The sequence below is a fragment of the Etheostoma spectabile genome, chromosome 16 (assembly GCF_008692095.1).
Source record: "Etheostoma spectabile isolate EspeVRDwgs_2016 chromosome 16, UIUC_Espe_1.0, whole genome shotgun sequence".
NCBI lineage: Eukaryota > Metazoa > Chordata > Actinopteri > Perciformes > Percidae > Etheostoma > Etheostoma spectabile.
This window is the reverse complement of record NC_045748.1, coordinates 19,540,059-19,560,598: the sequence shown is the minus strand read 5'-3', so window position 1 is coordinate 19,560,598 and position 20,540 is coordinate 19,540,059. Positions and strand designations below refer to the sequence as shown.

Below are 20,540 nucleotides of genomic sequence, written 5' to 3'. Positions count from 1 at the left end.
AATGACAGTATTTTAATCTTGAACCATTGTGATGCCACTTGCTTAGAGTTAAAATGTTTGTTTAGTAAGCAAACCTGTGATTATAAAAGTAGCTTCAGTGCATTGAGCACCATGTAAGGCCAGCAGTACCAAGAGTGTGCAAACCTTCATTCCATCCAGCAGTTCCAGCAGGTGATTTCAGTAAACTATTCAGTTAATTATCAGTAATTTTTGGAGTTATGTTACAGTCCTACCAATTTGTGTGTGTGTCTGTGTGTACGCAGTTGTCACAGAGATGGCCTCAATGGCCTGTGTGATATCCATTTTGAACCAATTTTAAGAGCAAATATATAAGATATATGTATCCATGTAATTCTTTATCAAAATAACCCAAATGCTATTCTATTTATAAATGGTATGTCATACCTCTAAGAAAATATCAATGATTATTTTCATAAGCTTTTGTTTAACACAATGCTCCTCACAGACTAACTTTTGTTCTGAGGTTTGGGATTTCTCAGCTGGCAGTAACATGGGCACCTTGGAATCTCTGTTTATTCGGTGTGATGCTGTAACTCCAGTGTGTTAGATGCTACCTGTGGTCACATACGTACAGCTATGGTTTACAGTCACTGGTAAAGTAGAAATGTGCCCTCAAAGTTTGGGTACCTGTTCTAGAACTTGGGTCTTATGTGTCACTCATTGTTGTGAGATCAGTTTCAACCAGGGGTGGAAAGAGAACAGGATCACCCTGCATAAATGGAATGCAGTTAATTCTATGTTATTCAAGTAGAAGTAAGAAAACGTTCTCAGAAGGTTGATAAGAAGGGAAAGAGTTTTTTTTTTTTTTTTTTCTTTTTGTAATTGGGTTATGTTCGGGTGCCCTGAAGAGAGATATTGTGTGATTTAGTCACCAACTTTAATTCTCCTTTTTTGCACTGATGTTAATGCAAAGCTTTTGAACGCTTTAGTAGAGCCTAACTCGCGTCCATTATTCTTCAACATCTATCTAAAGTTTGCTAACATTAGCCTCCATGAGCCAGCCGTGGTCCTGCTAGACCAGTCTATACCAAAAGTAATGCTGCTTTGGCCAAACCCCTGACTGTGATGACTCGCGCAATTGCATATTTAGTTTATTGCTTATGAGTTCATCTTTTCATTTAAAAAAATTAATGTTATTTTTTCTTTCAAACGTTGCATTGTCTCGCTTCAAATCTTTATTTCAAACCAACTCTCTAAAATGAAAGTAAAATTACAGATTTTAAAATTCTAGTCAATTAAGTGAACGAACGAGCTACAGTAATACAACTGCGTGTTTTCACTGACTTTCCACCCCTGGTTTTAGCCCTGACATTTAATCCCATGTATCCTACCCTCGCGCTTTACTACATCTGTGGTTGAAAACAATCCCAGCCCTAGGTTTAATAAAGTATAATTCATACCTCAGCGAGCTCATTGTCGTGTGTGTTGTGTGGACCAGCAGCGGTTTTTAACACGCCCATGTGTAATGTCCCACCTGTTTGGAGAAGGACGAAAGTGATAGGGGCTGGTGGTGCTTCCCCACCCATCTGACAAGAAAAAAAAAAAGAGTTCCGGGTTCTTTTCAGCCGAAAGCTGCTCGCGATTGCCACTTTATCACGGCGCTCACACGGCGGGGACCATGTCTCTTTTACTGGATAACCAATTCAAAGAGCTGCCTCCTGACAAGGCGATAGACACTAAGTTGTTCCTGGATGCTGTGTCTCATATTCCTTCATTTTTTGGTGAGTACATAGCCTACATACCTCCACCTCAACTCGATAAAACATAATGTAGTGCTTGAGACGGCGCGCTGTTGTCGCTTTCACGGTTCATACTTGTCATGTCACTCATGTACAAATGCATTGCCACTAGTCTGATCCCAGGACGTGCTTATTTCAAACATACCAGAAGTGGAGCTGCTGGGACACGGTGGGGATCAGACCCAGCTGTGGTAGTTTAGCCTATAGAGAAACTCTTTGTTTACCCAGTGAATAGAGCAACATTGGCCTCATTGTGCCTTAACTGTTGGACTTTGCGTCCACTGCATTTACCTCCCTCTGTTTACGTGAAGGCTGATCTGTCTCCCCCCCCTCTGAGCCAGGGACATGTGTGATGAAGTCATTCATATTTTATTGCTTTGCTCTCAAATGTCTTCTTTCTCTTTCAGACTGCTTGGGATCAAATGTATTTTCAGTGATCAAATCAGACATTAATGGCAATATAATGGTAAGATCTGTCTGTATTTTCATGCATTGGTGTGTTTTCATACTACTGTCACCAGGAATAATAGAATGTGCTTGAGGTTAATGGTACAGTTCATACAATGCAAACTCAACCAAAGTGTGCATTTTCAGAAAATTAAAGGAGTGTATCTTAAGGATCCTGCGAAGTATGTCTCCCTGCAGGACATTGTGGAGGCAGAGCGAGAAGCCCATGCAGCAGAATGGCCTAAAGTTGGAGCAACGTTAGCTCTGATGTGGCTGAAAAGGTGAGCGCACTCCGTGGTCTTAATGTTACGTTACTGTACGTTTTACCATTCAGCTGCTGAACTGTAATGGATCTACTGGGTCTCTCCTGCAGGGGTCTCCGTTTCATACAAATCCTGCTCCAGAGTCTGGCAGATGGAGAAAGAGATGAAAACAACCCCAACCTAATTCGGGTTAATGTCACCAAAGCCTATGAGCAGGCGCTGAAGAAATACCACGGCTGGATTGTTCAAAAGATTTTCAATGTGAGAAAAATGTCCCTTTTCATGGTATTCTTAATAAGTTATGGAAATATTATAATAGGAATGTACAAAATCTGACCACAACAATACATCAGCCCAGTTAAAGCTGTAGTTGTTTATTTTGACTACCACAAATGCCTTATTCTTTGCTACTGTATTCTATTTTATATGTTGATGTTGTGTCCATACCCTGTATTTAACTTAATCTTTCTTGTTTTATATGTTGAGCCTCTATATTTTTTTTGTCTCTTGCAGGTAGCATTACATGCAGCGCCCTATAAATCAAACTTCCTCAAGGCTCTGTCAAAGGGAGAGGAAGTGAAAGAGGAAGACTGTCTGATAAACGTGCGTCAGTTCCTAGTTAATTACACGGCCACTGTAGATGCCATCTACGAGATGTACACAAATCTGAACGCAGAGCTGGACTACACGGTTTGATGTCCCGGGACATCTGTCATACCTCTCAGGTGTCAGGCAAGCCCAGTTTCCAAAGGTTTTATTTATTTTTTATTTTTTTAAAGATTATTTTTCGGGCTTTTCTGCCTTTTTATGTGATAGAACAGCTAGGTGAGAGTGGGGGGAAGACATGAAGGAAATCATCACAGGTCAGATTCAATCCCTGGACCTCTACGTCGAGGCACAAACCTCCCAGTATATGTGCGCCTGTTCTACCAACTGAGCTAACCCGGCCGCTCCAAGTGTATTTTTAACAGGGTAGTTTATAGGATAGGTATATAGGATTTGTTTTACTAAATATCACTACTGTCTATTTGGTTCTTAATATGATGAAAACAATTATAGCAGAAGGTTATGTTTTTGTTCTTGTCAAGTAATCACAGCATTGTTACAGCAACAGTGCAGGTCTCACTCTTATGCAGAATAATGTTATTGCGTGTGAGTTGCTGCTTTATTTATAACATTAACAGGTGGCTTTTCACTTGTTCCATCAAGAGAAGAATACAAGACTGTAAGGTGTTTACAGAAACACTGTTATCACAGGGATCCATTTCTGTCAATGCCTCACATTCAGATGTCCTCTGCCTCTTGAGCCATGAAGTAACGATTTCAAGTCAAATTGACGTCATTTAAAATCTTAACAGCCCATTTCAGGTGTGCATTAATCCACTTGTGCCTTGGTGTTTTTGTACACAAACACAATGTTTTCAAGCTCAGAATCAATATGTTTGCAATTCTTTTTTTTTTTACCTACAAAGCTAAAGTTACCAGAGCCAGAACTATTTTCCTTCTGAGAGCTTAACCTGGGTTTGTTGTCTGTGTTGAGTTTGAAGGTGTGGTCCACTTCTTTGTTTTGTATGTATTCTTCTGTAGTCCTATTTTGTTCCTATTTGTCTCAATTGACCTAACTTCTTTTACACAAACATAATGTCAATATTTGTCTTGTCAGCAGACATCATGTGCCCATTTATTAATAACTTATTTATTAGATCTGCATTTTCTGAATGAATACTTCTAGATGTGCTGTTTTGTTTTTTGGATTATGAACTATGATCAAATTTGTTCTTTTCACATAATCTTAACGTGTGACTGAAAATAAAAAAATAGGTGACGCTACTTACTGCGACTCTTAACAATGCAAATCACACTTACAGTTCATTCATTTTACTCTAGGTGGTGATATTTACTTTGTTTTTGTATTTTTAATCACATTTGTATTTGAGCTACTGCATGAATTATGTCCAGTGATAAAAATCATACACTTAATGCAACGTAGATACAGTTCCAGTCTTTGCCAGATCTTAATTTTTTTTCTGCAGAGCAGTTCTGATTTATATTTGTAATTTTGTAAGAGTAGGTTTGTACAAGCTCTTCTGGTGGTCAACAAATTTATTTGCTCTCAGCTAAAATATTTCCCAAGCTCACTGCTGAAAAATGATTTTGAAACCTACTTTTTCAAACCGCAATAAATCAGAAAAAAAAAAAATCCCTTCTCTTCTTCATGTCTCCTAATCCCCTAGATCGACCAACCTTTTCCTCTGCCCAGTCTTACTTATCTGAAGTGTGTCCCAGAGGCTGGAGTGGCTCTGCTTGTCCTCCCAGAGGAGCCTGAGCTAATCGCCTCTGAGCTAGAGCAAAAGGAGCATGTCTGTAACCCTTTAGGTTTATCAGCAGAGCGGCCCAGCCTGTCTCGACTGATAGGATGGAAAAGCTCCAAGCAAAGCCAGGACACAATAGGCTAAAGAGAGGAAATCATTTACAACAATGCCTCAATGACAAAGCCGCTGACCTTTAACTCCTGAAATATTTGTTATCGGCAATGAGGTCATCAATTGAATATTGCAGTTTTATTCCCAGCAGTGCATCTAATGCCATTATTCACGCCATCTAGCTTATATGTTTTGTAATGGAGTGTGCATTTTATGTCTGTGGTGACCAAAACGCTTTACTGCTATTGCTATAGCATCCAATTTAGGAGGACAAATGAAGCAAAATAAGAGGTGCAGGCATGCCGACATCTAAGATTAGCAATTCAATAGCTTGGTAAGCACAAGCCCATTTCTACATAATGTGAACAGTAATATTCTTATGGATTTATCTTCAAGAAAGCATGTATTTTTTTATACACAAATGTAATATAACATTTTCATTTACACTTATGTATTTTGAAGTATTCCATGGCTTCTGCCTCAAGCATCCGCTATCCATCTAGTCTAACGTAATTCACTGTGATAACAAAATTAGCACTTTCAACTCATTTATGGAGGAACCAGGCCAATATCTTTCAGCTAAGGATTGATTTACATCACATTATAAATCTGAGCTCCTCCAGTGAAAAGACAGATCTTAATAAAAATGAGATCTATGACTGAAGGAAAAAAAGAAAAGAAAAAGTGCCAGGTGGTTAAGCCTCAAATCCCTTTGCAATAAATCTAGAAAAATGTCTCATCTTTCCACAACTAGTTTATCATTCATGAATATAATAAAAACCATATTCTCAGCTGCATGTCTGGCAGAAAATAACTAATACGTAATAACACAAACTATGTGCTGGGTTTAGAAAAATCTCATTTATTTGACAATCCTTATTACGAAGAGGAAAAAAAGGATTGAGGGATAAGGATCATACATTGCAAAATGTAGTTATTTCAACAACATCCTTCATGGAGAGCGGTCGCATTGTCATATATAATAATTGCACTTTATAATTATAGACAGTTTGCCATATAACTCAACAGGCCGACAGAAATAAATAGTATTACAGAACCAGTGCAGACACACAAAGAGCTACTCAGTCATACAGTGCATATCACACCATCAGAGATTATATAGCCCTACAAAGAAGATAGTGTAAATGATTCAGTTGACCTGCTCTCCAACATGGCACTCATACAGTATATACCCAGGTGTTGTGCAACAGAGTCACAACCTTCCAGAGATTAGTTCATTCAAGAAAAATGTTTAAACAACCATTTCAAATAAAAAAAACAAAAAAAAGGAAATACAACCAAAGGGCACATCTAACTTGGCCTGAATTGCCACAGTGTTGATTTGGATATGCAACAGTCCTAATACATTGTGCTGAGCATGACTACATTAAATCAATCAAGATGTTAAATTACATAACTTTGTCTGTGGCTCCATAACAAAAAAACCATATTCACATTTCTATACAAATGATCAAAATGTTCCCTCATACAGTGGCCAGGAAATTGGCATCATATTGCAGAAGATGGGGCACTGCATATGTGCACAACAAAGCCACAGACAACCCAAAGTTCAGTAAATAGTTAAGGAATGTTCAAATAAGAAGCCATTTTATGTAAAAAATATACAATGTATTCACAAAAACGGTTATCAGTGACCCTTCCTAGATTCAAATAAATGTTTTCAGAAGAGTACCAATAATTATTCCCGTTCAACAAGTTTGCATTTTTGTAAAGGCCTACGGGAAAATTACCTGCAAACCTACAGACCATGGAAAATTCTGATTAGGTGCTCAGCATCAGTATTAAATGAGGAACAGCAGGCATATTTGATGGCCATTTAAGATATAAAAATAAAACATTAAGTCCGTAAGCTAAACCTGTATATTAAATCATGATTATCGCTTACCTTTTCAGGCTCATAACACAAAGCCTTCTACGAACACAGTACATGCACAAACTAAAAAGGCATGTCTCTTTCTCATAGGTGTCTAAGCTGACACACCATTGTCTATAAAAGATTTGTCACTTCTGCGTTCCGTTGTGTGGCAGCACGCCATATCTTATCTGTAGACGGGGAGCTGGATGTGGGTTTGCTGGTGGTGCTCCAGTAGCTGAGGCATCCCCATGGCGTCGTACCCACGGCCCAGCATGCACTCTTTGATGCAGGGAGGCTGGATCTCACTGATGAGGCACTCCAGAGACTGCAGGCTGCTGCTAAGTACTGCAGCATGGCACAGGCTAGAACTAGGCAGCCCACAACATAGGTTTTGGTCTGTGCTGTAAGCCTGGGTATGAGGAGGAAGATGAGGGTGGAGCTGTGGCTGGTGTCTCTGTGCGTGGTGGTGTTGATGGCAGTTTGGTTGGAGAGGATGATGGGACAGCCCCAGGTCTCTTGGCCTGGCTGCACATGTACCCGTTGCCAGCACCTGAGAAGTATAACAGTCACTATCAGGGGTGGCCATGACACTGTCCCAGAGAGGAGCAAAGTACTGTCCGACCGAAAACTCCCCCTGCATGGCGGCACAGTTCAGAGAGGAGCTGCTGACTCGCTCCTGTCCAGCCCCCATGCTGGCAGGGTGCGGCCTATAAGACAGCTGCGAGGAGCATGGCAAAGGGAGGCAGGTTTCAGGAGACTGTCCAACTCTAGCCTCTGCGGCTCTGTGCCTGTGAGCACTGTTACTCATGCTGTACATCCTCACTGCTCCCTGCTGATAGGCCTGCTGCTGCTGGATTGGATGTTTATGCTGCCACATTGTGTAGTCTCCTTTCTCTAAGTACCCTGCTTTGGCTATGTCTGCACTCTGTGTAGGTAGCACTGCCCCTGTAAATGCAAGATTGCTCTGTGTTTGCACTCCTAGGACAAAGTCTGTGTCTGAATGTGCCACTGCAGCCACAGCCTGCAGAGAGGGGCTAGCGCGAGCCTCTCCCCCCAGCTGCATGGCCTGGCTGTGGGGAACTCTGCTCATCTGCCTCATCAGGCTTTGAACCTCTGCCAGCTCAGACTGGGGGGCCAGGCTCTGATCTCTGGAGGCCATCCCTGCGCTAGAACAAAGTGTCTCAATAGGAACATCATGGGGCTTACATGAGCTTATATGATAGGCCTTATGACCGTGTCTGACTGTGTAGCTGTTATTCAGAGGATTATTATACGGTGCCACAGAAGTCTGGGTGTTTGCAAGTTTAGTCCTCCTGCCCTCAGAGTTTTTCACCACACCTTTGACTACCACAGAGGCTTTGATGATGCCCAACAAACCCTGATAGCCTCCTGAGTACGGGTGTGAATAGGAGCTATAGTGTTGGCCTGTGGTGTCTAACCCGTTGACTGTTTTGTTAAGCTGTTTATGTTGCGGCACCCGGATGTCAGACGGAAAGATTTTGATGGACAGTGGGCTGTTGGCGGTCCTCTGGGCAAAAGCATCCAACTCTGCAGGAGATGGGTACCGAGAAATCATGGAGGCTGGCTCGCCTGGGAAGAAAGCAGACAGAGACAAGTGATTAGCTCACCAGCAGCCCTGAGAAATCTTGTGTTTTCCTTTCAATCTCAAACCTATTTTAGAGAATGGCAGAAATCAACATGTATAAACTAATTTTTAGGAGGGAAACACTTCCAGCAGTGTTGTAGTACTCAAGATCGGGCTTGGTCTTGAGACAGTTAAGAGATTTTTAAGATCTCGTCTCGAAATCGACCATATTTTTACTCGCTTTTATTGGGATTATATTTTCCCTTCAAGACCACAACTGCCTTTTGATTATTTTATCAACGCATTTCTCATGATAGACTTATGGCAATAAAAGAGGTGAATAAAGAACAATATGAAATGGTTTTCTATTGTTGCCTATGGTTGGCATTTTTTTTTATTACATTTCATCTTGTCCTGCAGTTTGACTCGCATTGGTCTGGTCTCGGTCTTGACTTGGTCCCAATACACTGGTCTTGGTGATGACTTGGTCTCAGTGTTGGTGGTCTTGACTACAACTTTGACCTCCAGCACTGTTTGATCAGGGCTTAAGTTAGTTCAACCCAAAGTTGGTTTACCCTGGGAAATCAAAATCGAGGAGAATTGGCAAAAGAAAAAGGGGGAGGACATAATTTTAATGAAATGGCTCCAATTAGATTTTTTTTAATGGCATTTAGCTGTAGGAGCCAAGAAGAACCTGATTAAAGTAACAACAACAAAATCAATAGGTGCTTAGAAAATAAATTCACCGACTGTAGTTAGTCATTTCTAAGAACACTGAATATTTCTACAATTTTGCCGAAATGCTAAAATTCTTCCTAGCTGTTCCACACCCTACTTTTGGTTCTTTCTCTCAATCATTTTGTAATTATTTGGGCATCTTCAGTTCCACCCTATGACATTTGGTTCCACTTTATGCTTTTATGAACCTGAACCGATTCTACTGTAAAAGCTTGGAGCCCTAACTGTGAAGGAAAAGTTGATGCAGATGGAAAAAGAGCAAGAGCACTGCAGATTGAATTGTGCAAGGGCAAAGCCGACGAGACAAACTAAGATTGGATTTAAACACTATTACTCTGGCAATTTCACAGCTGCTTAACTCCTAGCGACAAAGAAAAGGTGGAAAAGGCGCCCCATTTAAAAACAATAAATCACCTGGTAGAAATTACCGCCACCTTTCAAAGTGACAGTTTTATAGAATTCCTGGCATAAAAAGAAAAGGCACTAAAATTAACCTAGATCGGCGGAAATCATACCAGGCAAAAGAACAAAGCTGTAATCTGCAATGAAAGGGCAAAATATAACAAAACAAAACACTTCACTTAATTTTCAATAACAAAACCAATTCCAGCAATGCAGGGGAAAGCTCACTTGTTGTTCCCATTTCAAATTGATTTGGGAGTTAATTTCATTTCAGGCCTACAGTGAGCCTCCCGACTGTGAAAATGATTCAATCTACAAGATCCATCTCATAAAAGAAAGAAATTGGGTGTTTAAAGCTGTAAGGTGGACCGTTCAATCCATCCAGCAATCTCCCAGCGGAGCCGAAGGAACAGCACCATGGTGTTAGGGGCATGAATGAATTCTACAGAGAAATACAACAAAGCAAAACACTGCTTATTATGTATCACAGTGTAGTGCTGCTATAGAAAACCATGACATGATGGGATGTTGAAAAGGTGTTCAGATTGTACACAACATCAAGATGTGAGAAAGAGGTAACAGGAAAAAACAGCCGTGATAATGGTTTCTGGCCTTTGGCAAAAAGCTGAATATTCATAACTATAAACAATATGCAGAAGAGGTTCATATCCACCTGAAAGGAGCTTAGATGATGAAAAGCGATTTCAAAATATCATGAATCCGACACACACCAGCATCAACACCAATGCACAAATCATCTGCCTGGGATAATATTGCTCAATTACCAAAAGATAGATCATTTAGCAAACCAAGCATTTTAGCGGTTGCTTGTTCAGTAAAATGTTGGTGTCAAGCCCTGCATGCTGCAACTGGCTTGCTGTTCCACCAACACTTCAAACACTTTGAATGCTAACACCTCTTCGCAGGGTGTCTGATATTGTTAGTCTAGAGATTACAGCCCTGTCAGAGCCATGGAGACACAACACAGCTGCACTTCCCACTGTGGCTGCCTTAATGTGGCACTATGGAAACCTCATTAGCAAATAGGCCTTCCCCACTCTGCATTCACATATTAATCATCTGAGGACCATGCATGCATACAAAAGGGGATCATTTTAGCTGATCCTGACAGAAGCAAGCAATGCAAAGTTAAAATGGAGATCAGAAACACCATGACCAAATTACAACCAGAGGTAATTGTTTCAATCTTGGAGACTTTATAACCAATCAGTGGTGTTAAATGGAAGTAAACTAAGCACAGCATGTTACTGTTACCAGCCAATAGTGGCTTTCCCAAAGCATGTGGGAGCAGTAAAGAAAAGTATATCTTGAAGTCATTTTTCACAATGTTAGCTTCCTTCACTCAACCTTCCTGCAAAACAAACCCAAGTCAAATAGTGTTTAAAATGTGTGGTTCATTAATTACATTCTGGCTGCTGTGAGAGCAGAAGTTTCCATTTGAAAGTGCCAAGAAGGCAAGCGCCTAGAGGCTGCTGTCTCACCCAAACTCTCAACGTGAGGGCACATGCATACTAGTGAAAGTGATAATTGATAACACGTCACTTTTATGGTGCTCTGCAGGTGTCCAAAGAGGTTATTTGCACCCTCACCCCAGCTCATTTTGGTCTTTATTCTGAAAAGAACCAAACAAACAAGTAGAAATATACAAATGAATTATGAACCCCAAGTGTCTTACTTATTATTATTAGGCTGCAATAATTAGCAATTCAGCAATCAGCTATTTGGCTCTTTTAAAACGATGTAAATGTAAATTAATAAATATTTTTACCTAGCAGATAAAGTGGCTGAGCTACAATTCCAACATGGGCTTGGTTCCTTTAATCATCCCATGTTGCCTTTAGGAGATTATATTATTCATGTTGATATTAAAGTAGGTTTGCATTAATACATTTTTAGTATGTAATTATAAGCATTGGCCAAAAGAAATGTTCTGCATACACTATAGACAAACTGAAAATTGAAACAGGTCAGCATTTGTGCGTTAACAAAAACAACTGGTTTTCCTTTAGATTGTCAACTATACATTTCTTCATGAAAGGGTTTCCTGTCTTTATTTGTTGAGAAGCACTGTGGTCACACAACACAATTCTGTGCTGTGAAATACAGATGAGAAATGAAAACAAATATGAGGCTGTTCACATGACAACGGGGGAAATGGCAGCTATGTGTTGTCAGGTAAGAACGGCACAGAGATAATTAGCAGTCTGACCTTAAGCACTTAATCACCCTGAACTTGCAGACTGCACGCTGTTTCACTCTTCAGCCTGACAGGAAGCACAGGTGCCGAGGCGGACGAAAAACCGCACAGAAAATAACACCAGCCACTTTTTGAGAGCAACCACGACCAAAAAGGCTTACAAATTTAAATTCTTTGACCCCTAAAATTTTCCATCCGCTTGTTTTTTTGACTTAAGTACATAGGATTGAAAAAGCTTGTTTGTATTTTTATTTTTCACAAAAAAATCTGCATAATGACACTGATGTGTGATCTACAACCCTAGATTTAATGGTCCAGTTAGGCTTGAATGTTATTTCGTTTGGAAGGGGCTCCACACATTAAACATGCTGCTCAACTGTTGTGGCACCATGCTGAGTGAAACTGGCACACTTTCACAGGAAACACCTAATCCTGATTTCCTTTTTCCATGCAGGGGACGTGCACAGTTGGGGGTGGGGGGCCAATTATAAACTCTCCATCACCACTAGGCCTAATATAGTGTGTGTGTGTGTGTGTGTGTGTGTGTGTGTGTGTGTGTGTGTGTGTGTGTGTGTGTGTGTGTGTGTGTGTGTGTGTGTGTGTGTGAAAAAGAGACTTTATAAATATTAGCATGAAAATATTCAGGAGCGATAAAACATTTGGTACTTACCATACCGTGGTATATATAAGGTCTTTCATTACCCTGATTCCACCCCCATAAAATCCCACTCAATGCTTTCTGCCACTTTAAACTGAGCTAATCTTCTTCCCGTGGTCACACTTGAAGCCATTTCCCCCCAGATTAGAGCAGCGACCTCATTGTTTCGGAGCGGTTTCAGTTAATCACTAATTTATGGGCAAAACAAGCCCCAGAGGTAGGGCTGAAAACGGCAGTTGAGCATGCTCATTGCTTTTCCAAAACCACGGCTTCCAACTGTTAGCCTAGATACCCAGAGGGCTAACATAAGAAACCATTAGAATGACCACTACATATGATTCTCATGTGAGATAAAACAAAAAAATCATAAATTATTCCTTGTTAATATCCATACATGCGGGCTGAAGTGTCAGGCAAAAATCCCACAGGTTTTTGTTGTTACGCTAAAGACTTATAGTGAAACATTGTGGTGAGATAATATGTGCGAGCGTCTAATCCTCAGCAGGAACATGGCATTGAGAACTGGCAGTTAATTACAGAACAGTGCTTCTCAGGCAGGCATAAATACTTGCTTACCACACCAATAATCCTGATATTTAAAATACTCTGACCTACCTTGATAACCAGGGACTAATTTACTAAGCGCGGCATATTCCCATTACATTTAAAATCTATGTCTCTATTACCATGGAAACCTCCTCTATGCACCCAGTTGGCCCAATAAGCCCAGTCATTAGAACCATCTAATTAATTGGCCCTGACTTCATTCATCTATTTAAGCGAGCGTCTGCAATTGACTATCTGCTGATCAGTCACAAAGCAGAACATCAAAACCAGCAGCTGGCTCTCCCTCTCAATTTAGGCCACAAAGTTAAAAATAAACTTATTTTTGATTTTGCATCATTTATATCATTATATGCTAATTATATTGAATATTGTAATGGTTGTCGTTATTGTGATAGATTGTTTCAGTCAGTTTCCATCTTTCAACTGCATTTTAAACATCCAAGCAATACTGAATTAATCAATTGTTTGGCCATAGATCATTTTAATGACTCAGATGAAGAACTGAATGTGTGTGAAATATCTGGTTCTTTGATGAAACAGAAGGTACCAGACATGAACTCCGACTCCCAAAGTGTATTTCGATGAGAACCATCCTGTCACAGTGTCAACTGTGGGTAAAAGCTAAAGCTAAATATAGATATAAATTAGATATAGGAAATATGTCATAAAACCAAAACAATGCACTGAAAGAAACCTAAAAAGCTTATAGTTGAATGCCAATTCCCTGGGTTTGTCACTGAATGACCCCTTACACATTCATTTACAGTCAATTGACTCAACAGACTTATATGAAGATGCCTTCATATTAATTTCCCATGAGGTTAAACAAATATTGCCAGTTAATGCCTCCGTGTGGTTTACTTAACCTAGCAACCCAAAGCACCATTAGATAGAGATGGGTTAGGTGGTGAAAGTAGACATGCTCTTAAATCTCAACTAAACTCTCTACTCACAAACTTCTTCCGTAAACACAAAAAATAAAAATACAGACACTCATTCACCCCCTTTGTACATGCCTCCCGCTTTCCATGTCAGTGAACTCTGCATTAAGGCTGCTCACAGAACAGAGTAACATCAGGGCTGAACACTTAGTTATGTGTGCTCGAAGAGGCTCTGGCGAATACTCCTTTGCACCAGTGTCAGTCCTCATTTGTTTCTGTGCCTCTTGGCCCAGCATGGGCAAACTTTCCCCTCTCAAAGCCGACCCGAGCACAGGCCAGCAGCGTGGGAAAAAAGCATTTCCAGCCCCTGCTTTCAAACTGAGATAGCAGAGAGGGGAACAGCTCTCATTCACTCTCGTCACATAATTCCTAACGCTCCCTTTTCTAGAAGTCTCTCTCATGGGTTGGTGTGGTTGTGAGTTTTGATTCCACGTACTTTCCATTTATTCATAGCTTAAAATGATAATTGGCTTTCGAAAGTGCAGCAGCGACTAAAGTCCCTATTTAACGCAATCCAACAGCGACTCATTTAATGAAGAAGCCTGGGCCACACAGACCGAGCTCCCATCAGCAGTCTATTCCCTGGGGTTGTACTTGAAATGTCAGGCTACAGCTGGAGGGTGCTGCACTATGCACAGTCGCAGTACATAAAACCTCAAAGGGGGGGGGGGGGGGCGGGGGGGGGAGGGTGCCGGCCGCAGGGTAATACCGAATAAGAAACGCACCCCTGGTTCTGCCTGAGGCAAACTAGGCCCTTCTGTTACAACGTTTAGCAGACAAGTGCGCCAGTGATTCCCAATTAATATTTAATAGCAAAAAAAGCAAAATAGCATTCCACCTGAGGCGAAAGATGGGAGATGAAGTGGAAGAGGGAGAGATTTTCAAAAATTCAAATATGAGTCAAGGTAGAAACGCATTGTGCGGCTGCAAGTATTACTGCAGAACACTATCCACGTTTTCTGTCTATTAATTACACCGTCTGGCACCATGATCACACAGGTGTTTTCCCTTATTTTTTGCTGATTAGACCTCGTCTCATGGTCGCGTGGGAATTTATACATCTCCCGTACTCTCCTGTTAATCTTGTGGCACCTGTTAGATCAAGAAAGAAAACTTTTATGGTTCTTTTAAGTACATGGAGTTTGGTGACCTCAGAAAACCTCTAGCGTGGGTTCACCTGAGAAAAGGTCTAACTATCCAGAATAAGTGAAAACACCTGTGTGTATGTGCAAGTGTCACTGAAATCTGATTACTACAGGGTCATCTACACACACTGATGTGCCTTCTATGCTTCCCAAACAAACATTTACAATGTTATGCATACTCAATGGAAGATCAGATGTCATGATGAATGAACAAAGATATGAGAATGCACAGGCTCATGCAAATGAAAAAAAACAAACAGTAACTGGCAAGTGATCAGTCAGATGAGACTACATAGTCTAAGATAATATTGACAGTCAAATTACAGTTAATTTGTCAGAGACCAATCTGAATGCACGCAATGTTACTGGTGAATGTTTGCAAGCTCTTGCTTTCAATGAGACCACAGTCTGAGCCCTGTTTCATTTAATTTACGATTCCTGTTACCTTATGCAGTGTGTTAGCTGCTCTTCCGTATCTCCACATAAAAACACATTAAATATATGACAGCATAAACTCAAAATCATAACACAATACCTTTACCAAAAAAAAAAACTTTAAAGGACCAAAGAATTCAAGCCCTTTCATGGTACATTCATAAGGTTGCAATACACACCCAGCAGAAACATTACACTATAAGTAGTTATAGATCTTCAATATAGCTTTAAACCAGAGCCAGCATAGAAATATAAAGGCATCAGCAAATATTTTAAAGCAACCAAGAAAAAGAAACCACAGCAGAATAACTTCATTTGTTGAACTATGATCTCATTATGTGAATCTAGACTGTCCAGGAAGAAAAAAGGCAATTTGGAATAATATGGATGCAACCCATATGTAACCCACATTAAGAAAGCAGTATCAGACCATGAACCAAATCTGCAAACAAGTCGCATTCAATCAATTAACTGAAAGAAATCTAATCACAAATGTCAGTCCAGGTTAGGTTGAGACACCCACTCAACCTTTCAGTGACTGTAGTATAATCAGTCATGATGAAGGTCAGACAACACAGACAGGGAGCACTTTCGACACAAAATGTGAACATCATTAGTAACCCTGTACGTGAGTTGATTAACTCTGTTATTTTGGAGTCCACTCTGACCTGCATGCGTATGCACTGCAGGAGCACGCTGATTAGTAGCCCACTTAAAAGGCATCATCATCATCATCATCATCAGGAGGCCCATTATTTTGAATTCTAGAAGATTCAGAGCAGGTGAAATCTCAGTGCACCCCGCTAAAACCATGCATGAGCTTCATGTGCACATGAACATGATTGATTAACAAGTAACTCACTAACATGACCAAGATCCTACTAATTACCAGTATTTTTTATGTTCGTAAAAAACTGTAAAACTGTGTATTTCTGGTATCTTGCTGTCTGTCCTCTTTGGCCAAATGTCTTCACATGTGATATAAACTCACCTTTGTGGTTGCACGGCTGCAGTGATGGTACTGACAGCAGTAATGGCGGTGGAGGAACATCAAGGCTTTTGGGTGTGCAGGCCAGACGCTGCGACGAGTGATTCTGCCGTCTCTGGATACAGGCCAGCATGATAGTTCTCTAGGGCTGCACACAGCCTGGATAAACCTGCTATAACAAAGAAGAAAACAGGTTTAAACTGTGTAGCCAATACACGCAACACCAAATGAAATAGTGATTAAACAATACAGTACTTCTCCTAGTCTAGTGTACAGCCATGCTAGCGGATCTGTGAGGCTGTACTTCAAGACAGCGGGGCTTCGAGCTGAACATTAACATTAGCATATTTACAATGGTAATGGTAACATGCTGATGTTTAGCATGTACTCATTAACTATGTTCACAATTGGCTAATTAGCACATTACAACACAAAGTACAGCTGAGGCTGATGGGAATGCTATTAGTTTTACAGGTATGAGGTACTGTTAAAAGTCAGCACCAAAATGTCATGGCAATCCATCAAATAATCAAATTAAACATAAATGTCAACTTTGTGGTGGCGCTAGAAGTAAAGTCGGACAATTAACAAAGTCAGTAGGTGTCATTCTCTGGGGACCGCAAAAGTCAGTGCCAAATTTTACGGAAATCAATCAAATAGTTTTTAATTTTAAAATATTTCAGTCTGGACCAAAGTGGTGGAGTAACCATCAGACTGAGATTAAATCCAACAATGCATCTAGCGTGGCTCAAAAACCTGTCACTTCACTAGAGATTATTTGATCCCTAATCAGTTTTGTTCTCATGTCTTTTTGTGAAGGCTTAGGCACAGTTTCCAGGACGACTGGATGAAAAGTAGATGGCAACTTTCAGATTGGAAAGATATCAAATTATATGCAACACGTACTAACTCTAGCATCAAAAATAAGTTTGATGTTGGAAGAAAAACTGCAAGCTTGCTGGTAGAGAACATTAAAACCCCATAGGAGGCTCTCCTTCAATAGCTTACATATATGAAAGTCTGCAACCACTTGGGTCCTTTTACTATATTACAATTTAGGAGCCCCACTTTTAACTGCTTAGAGTGTGCATTCAAATAAGTAATATCATATGACGACTCCATCTGAGGGCTCTTTCCTGTTATCAACCTTGTTCTGTCGGTTGCATTCACACAGATCACTTACAAGGCCTCCTGTAGCCTCGGGCTGGGTGTTTCAATTTATAACTAGTGCTGAGACCTGGGTTTATTCTTCTGTAAATTTATGGCTGTATTGATCAGCAGAGAAAGCTAAAAGCAGCTCACTCCCTAAAATAGGCTGTGCTGTTTGCAGAGTTAAGTACTGTCAGAGGAAATGAGAGGCTGTGTCTGAAAGAAAAAGGCGCCTCACCACACCATCTTCATTTTGAAGATAAAGCCAGGCACTGATGGAATATTTCAGCGATAATAGCATTTGACATTCTCTTTTATTATCAGGCAGAGTCACCAAGTATGAATGCAAGCACTGCAAAACTAAAAAAAAACAAAAAAACAGGGCTATCGTAATTACTTCTTACTGTATATGAATCAGGTACCTTATAGACAGATAACTGGAATCTATGCAACAAAAATCACAGACCTACAGGGTATTAATAGTCAGTCCAATAATTATGGATGGAAACATAGTATTTCATTACAAAGCAGTGGTCCCCAACAGGATAATATAAGCCTGCAGCATACAGCTGTCAGATTGCCTCTTTTTCACATTTAAGGTTCTTTTTGATTTAATTTCTCCCTCAGCGTCCAGAGGGCTGCTAAAGTGAGTTAACCACAGAACAGTGTTCAGTCGACAAGCTGCAGAAACATGATTACCTTCACCTCAAAAGGAAGAAGAGACAGGGTGGCTTTCATTTTACTCAGGTGCCAACGTACATACACAAGAAAAGACTCCCTCACCCTTCCCTTTCTAGTGTAGACGCTCCCCTCCTCCGCTCATCTGTCCCTTGATGACAAGCCCACTTCAAACTGTTCAGTGCAACCTGCCTCATCTGAACACACACATCTGAAGAGCTAAAAGCCTCAGCATGGTCAGACAGATTCCATTTAGAAAACAATGGCAATTTCACAACAACCCTTCCATTATCACACATTTGTCAAGAGGGAGGTGCCCGAAAACGCAGAAGGAACACAAGAGAGAAATGGTTTCTCCAGGGAACTCCCTTACCGAGCACAAATGAGCTGTGAATCGGAATACGTTCCATTACTCCCATAATTTGCTGCTGGAATAAAATATATCAAGGAGAGCATTATAATTCAAAGAGAAGCCAGCAGAGTCTTAAAGAAAAAAAAAAAAACTTTCACTGAAAGCAAAAAAGGGACCTAGAAATGATGCATAAAGTGCAAGTAATGATGGTTTCTTTTATCCGGGTGTCAAAACTGTAAATTTAAAAAGGGATTTTATGAAAATTTTAGTTTAAAATTGCCTTCCGACTCTTGAATTACCCAAAAAAAGAGGAAGAGAGATAAGAGATCAAAGTGATCCCAAAATGCATGTTATTATCTGGGCTAAGTTATCAGGCAATAACAATTCTCCAGCCCTCCATATAATGTTCTGTCTTGCACTTTCTTACAATGTCAAATCAGGATATCTCACAATAGTGAGTGGCTGTAATAATACAGAAATTAGGGGCATGGCAACTGCAAAGTCAGCAATCTTAAAAATGGCAGTTTTAAGCACAATGAGGTCAAGAATCTTTGTCGTTAACATAACGGCCCCCTTCCAAACCAGTTTTCTTTAATTAGCTTTCCAGTCAGCAACCAACCTGCCTTTTGCAAGACATTAGAGAGGTTACAAAGTAGTTGTCTCACTTCTCAAATTTCCTCCCAGGCCCATAGTTTGGCACTTCCCCTGTCTTACAAGTTCACATATTCAAGGACTTCTCTTACATGCATAATAATAAAAAAGCACAAAGTTTAAGCTGCAAGGAGGTCTATAATCTCCTCCCCTCTCAGGCAACATTCGGGCAGCTGATAAGCAGTGTGGTCTACTGAGGGCCTGACAGGGAGATAAAGACATTGTGCCTTCCAGTCCATCTAACTGTCCCCCAAGGATGTCTTAGCAGATAAATGTATTTTTTCAAGCCTCTTCCTGAGTCATGCAAATGAGCCCCCAAAGTATTGTCTGTCCTGGGATCAGGAGAAGGAGAAGGAGAAGATCAATTGTAGAGTTATAAGGGCAGTAACTGAGAAATTTTCTAATAACTGCTTTAGTTTAATAGGGAGATAACGTAATATCTATATCATTCATATCTATGCTGTAATAGGAAGAAGTTAAACTTCAGAAAATGTGCATTATATTTTTTGAGATAACTTTTTTTTTTTTTTTATCTGAAATGTGCCATGCCTTGCATTTTACCCATTTTACTATACAAAGCGCAAGAATATCCATCAAAAGCAGGAAAAATCTCTAAATTATACTGGGACTCAGACAAAAGCATCTGTCATGACCTTCTGGAGTCTTGAGTATGTGCAGCATCAAGGGTCAGAGCAAAGCTAGAAGCAAATTGCCAAGAGGGAGGCTCCCTCTACACAAACATGAAATGCACAGAAAAAGATACACACTGGCTCTATGCACACTTTCACCCTGCTACATTCACACATACACCCCTCCCTAGCGTCTCAGCTCCTGTTAGCAGTTCTCAGAATCCTCAGTTAATAATTAGATGATAATGGAAAAGGTCTTTTCACTCTCTGGGTGGATTAGCATGTGAGTGCTATGCTAATGTTTTTCCTTCCTTCCACTCAAAAACTGCAGACGAGCAAAAGGAAGAGTACAAAGGCAGACAAAAAGAAGGTTAATTTAGGAAAAAAGAAATGATTAACAAAGACCAATTGGTCATTACAGAAGAAAAGATCAGGGTCTCTCTTTGAATGAACAGGACTTGGCACATGAATAACAATCCACTTACTATATAATAAATTGTATATCATGTATGGCTGTTACACTGCCTTCAAGGCAAGCACTGCAAGAGCCTGTCTAAGTAACTGAGACCAGACAAGTATTCTTTACATACGCACAAAATTAGACAGCAGTGTTGCAGCAGCTTCTGGATTCATCC

The 20,540-nt window shown here is 40.3% G+C and overlaps 3 protein-coding genes across 5 annotated transcripts in view; 2 read left to right on the top strand and 1 right to left on the bottom strand.

The window, feature by feature from the left end:
- Positions 1 to 12,693, top strand: part of LOC116703847 (ARF GTPase-activating protein GIT2) — a 28,537-nt gene extending 15,844 nt beyond the window's left edge. Inside the window, exons 22-23 of the transcript XR_004335524.1 lie at positions 874 to 878; positions 12,681 to 12,693. The gene's annotated coding sequence lies outside the window, so the exon portion shown is untranslated. The remainder of the gene's footprint in view (positions 1 to 873; positions 879 to 12,680) is intronic.
- LOC116703849 (glycolipid transfer protein) lies at positions 839 to 4,303 on the top strand. 2 transcript variants are annotated; one of them, XR_004335525.1, is made up of 6 exons: positions 839 to 1,742; positions 2,168 to 2,226; positions 2,355 to 2,488; positions 2,581 to 2,731; positions 2,984 to 3,221; positions 3,429 to 4,303. XR_004335525.1 is itself a non-coding variant. In XM_032538810.1 (5 exons), exons 1-5 carry the CDS (start codon positions 1,640 to 1,642, stop codon positions 3,164 to 3,166), a joined length of 630 nt encoding a protein of 209 aa, XP_032394701.1. In that variant the 5' UTR covers positions 839 to 1,639; the 3' UTR covers positions 3,167 to 4,303. The 2 variants fall into 2 exon arrangements, 1 of the variants encoding a protein (XP_032394701.1); XM_032538810.1 differs by having other exon boundaries at positions 2,984 to 4,303.
- The window catches only part of LOC116703848 (protein FAM222A), a 19,246-nt gene continuing 4,441 nt past the window's right edge, over positions 5,736 to 20,540 (bottom strand). Inside the window, exons 2-3 of one of the 2 annotated variants that reach the window (XM_032538808.1) lie at positions 16,450 to 16,615; positions 5,736 to 8,359 (exon numbers count right to left, since the gene is read on the bottom strand). In XM_032538808.1, the coding sequence (XP_032394699.1) occupies positions 6,954 to 8,359; positions 16,450 to 16,579 (1,536 nt within the window). In that variant the 5' untranslated portion in view covers positions 16,580 to 16,615 and the 3' untranslated portion in view covers positions 5,736 to 6,953. Of the gene's footprint in view, positions 8,360 to 16,449; positions 16,619 to 20,540 lie in introns of both variants that reach the window. The other variant, XM_032538807.1, reaches the window with a different exon arrangement.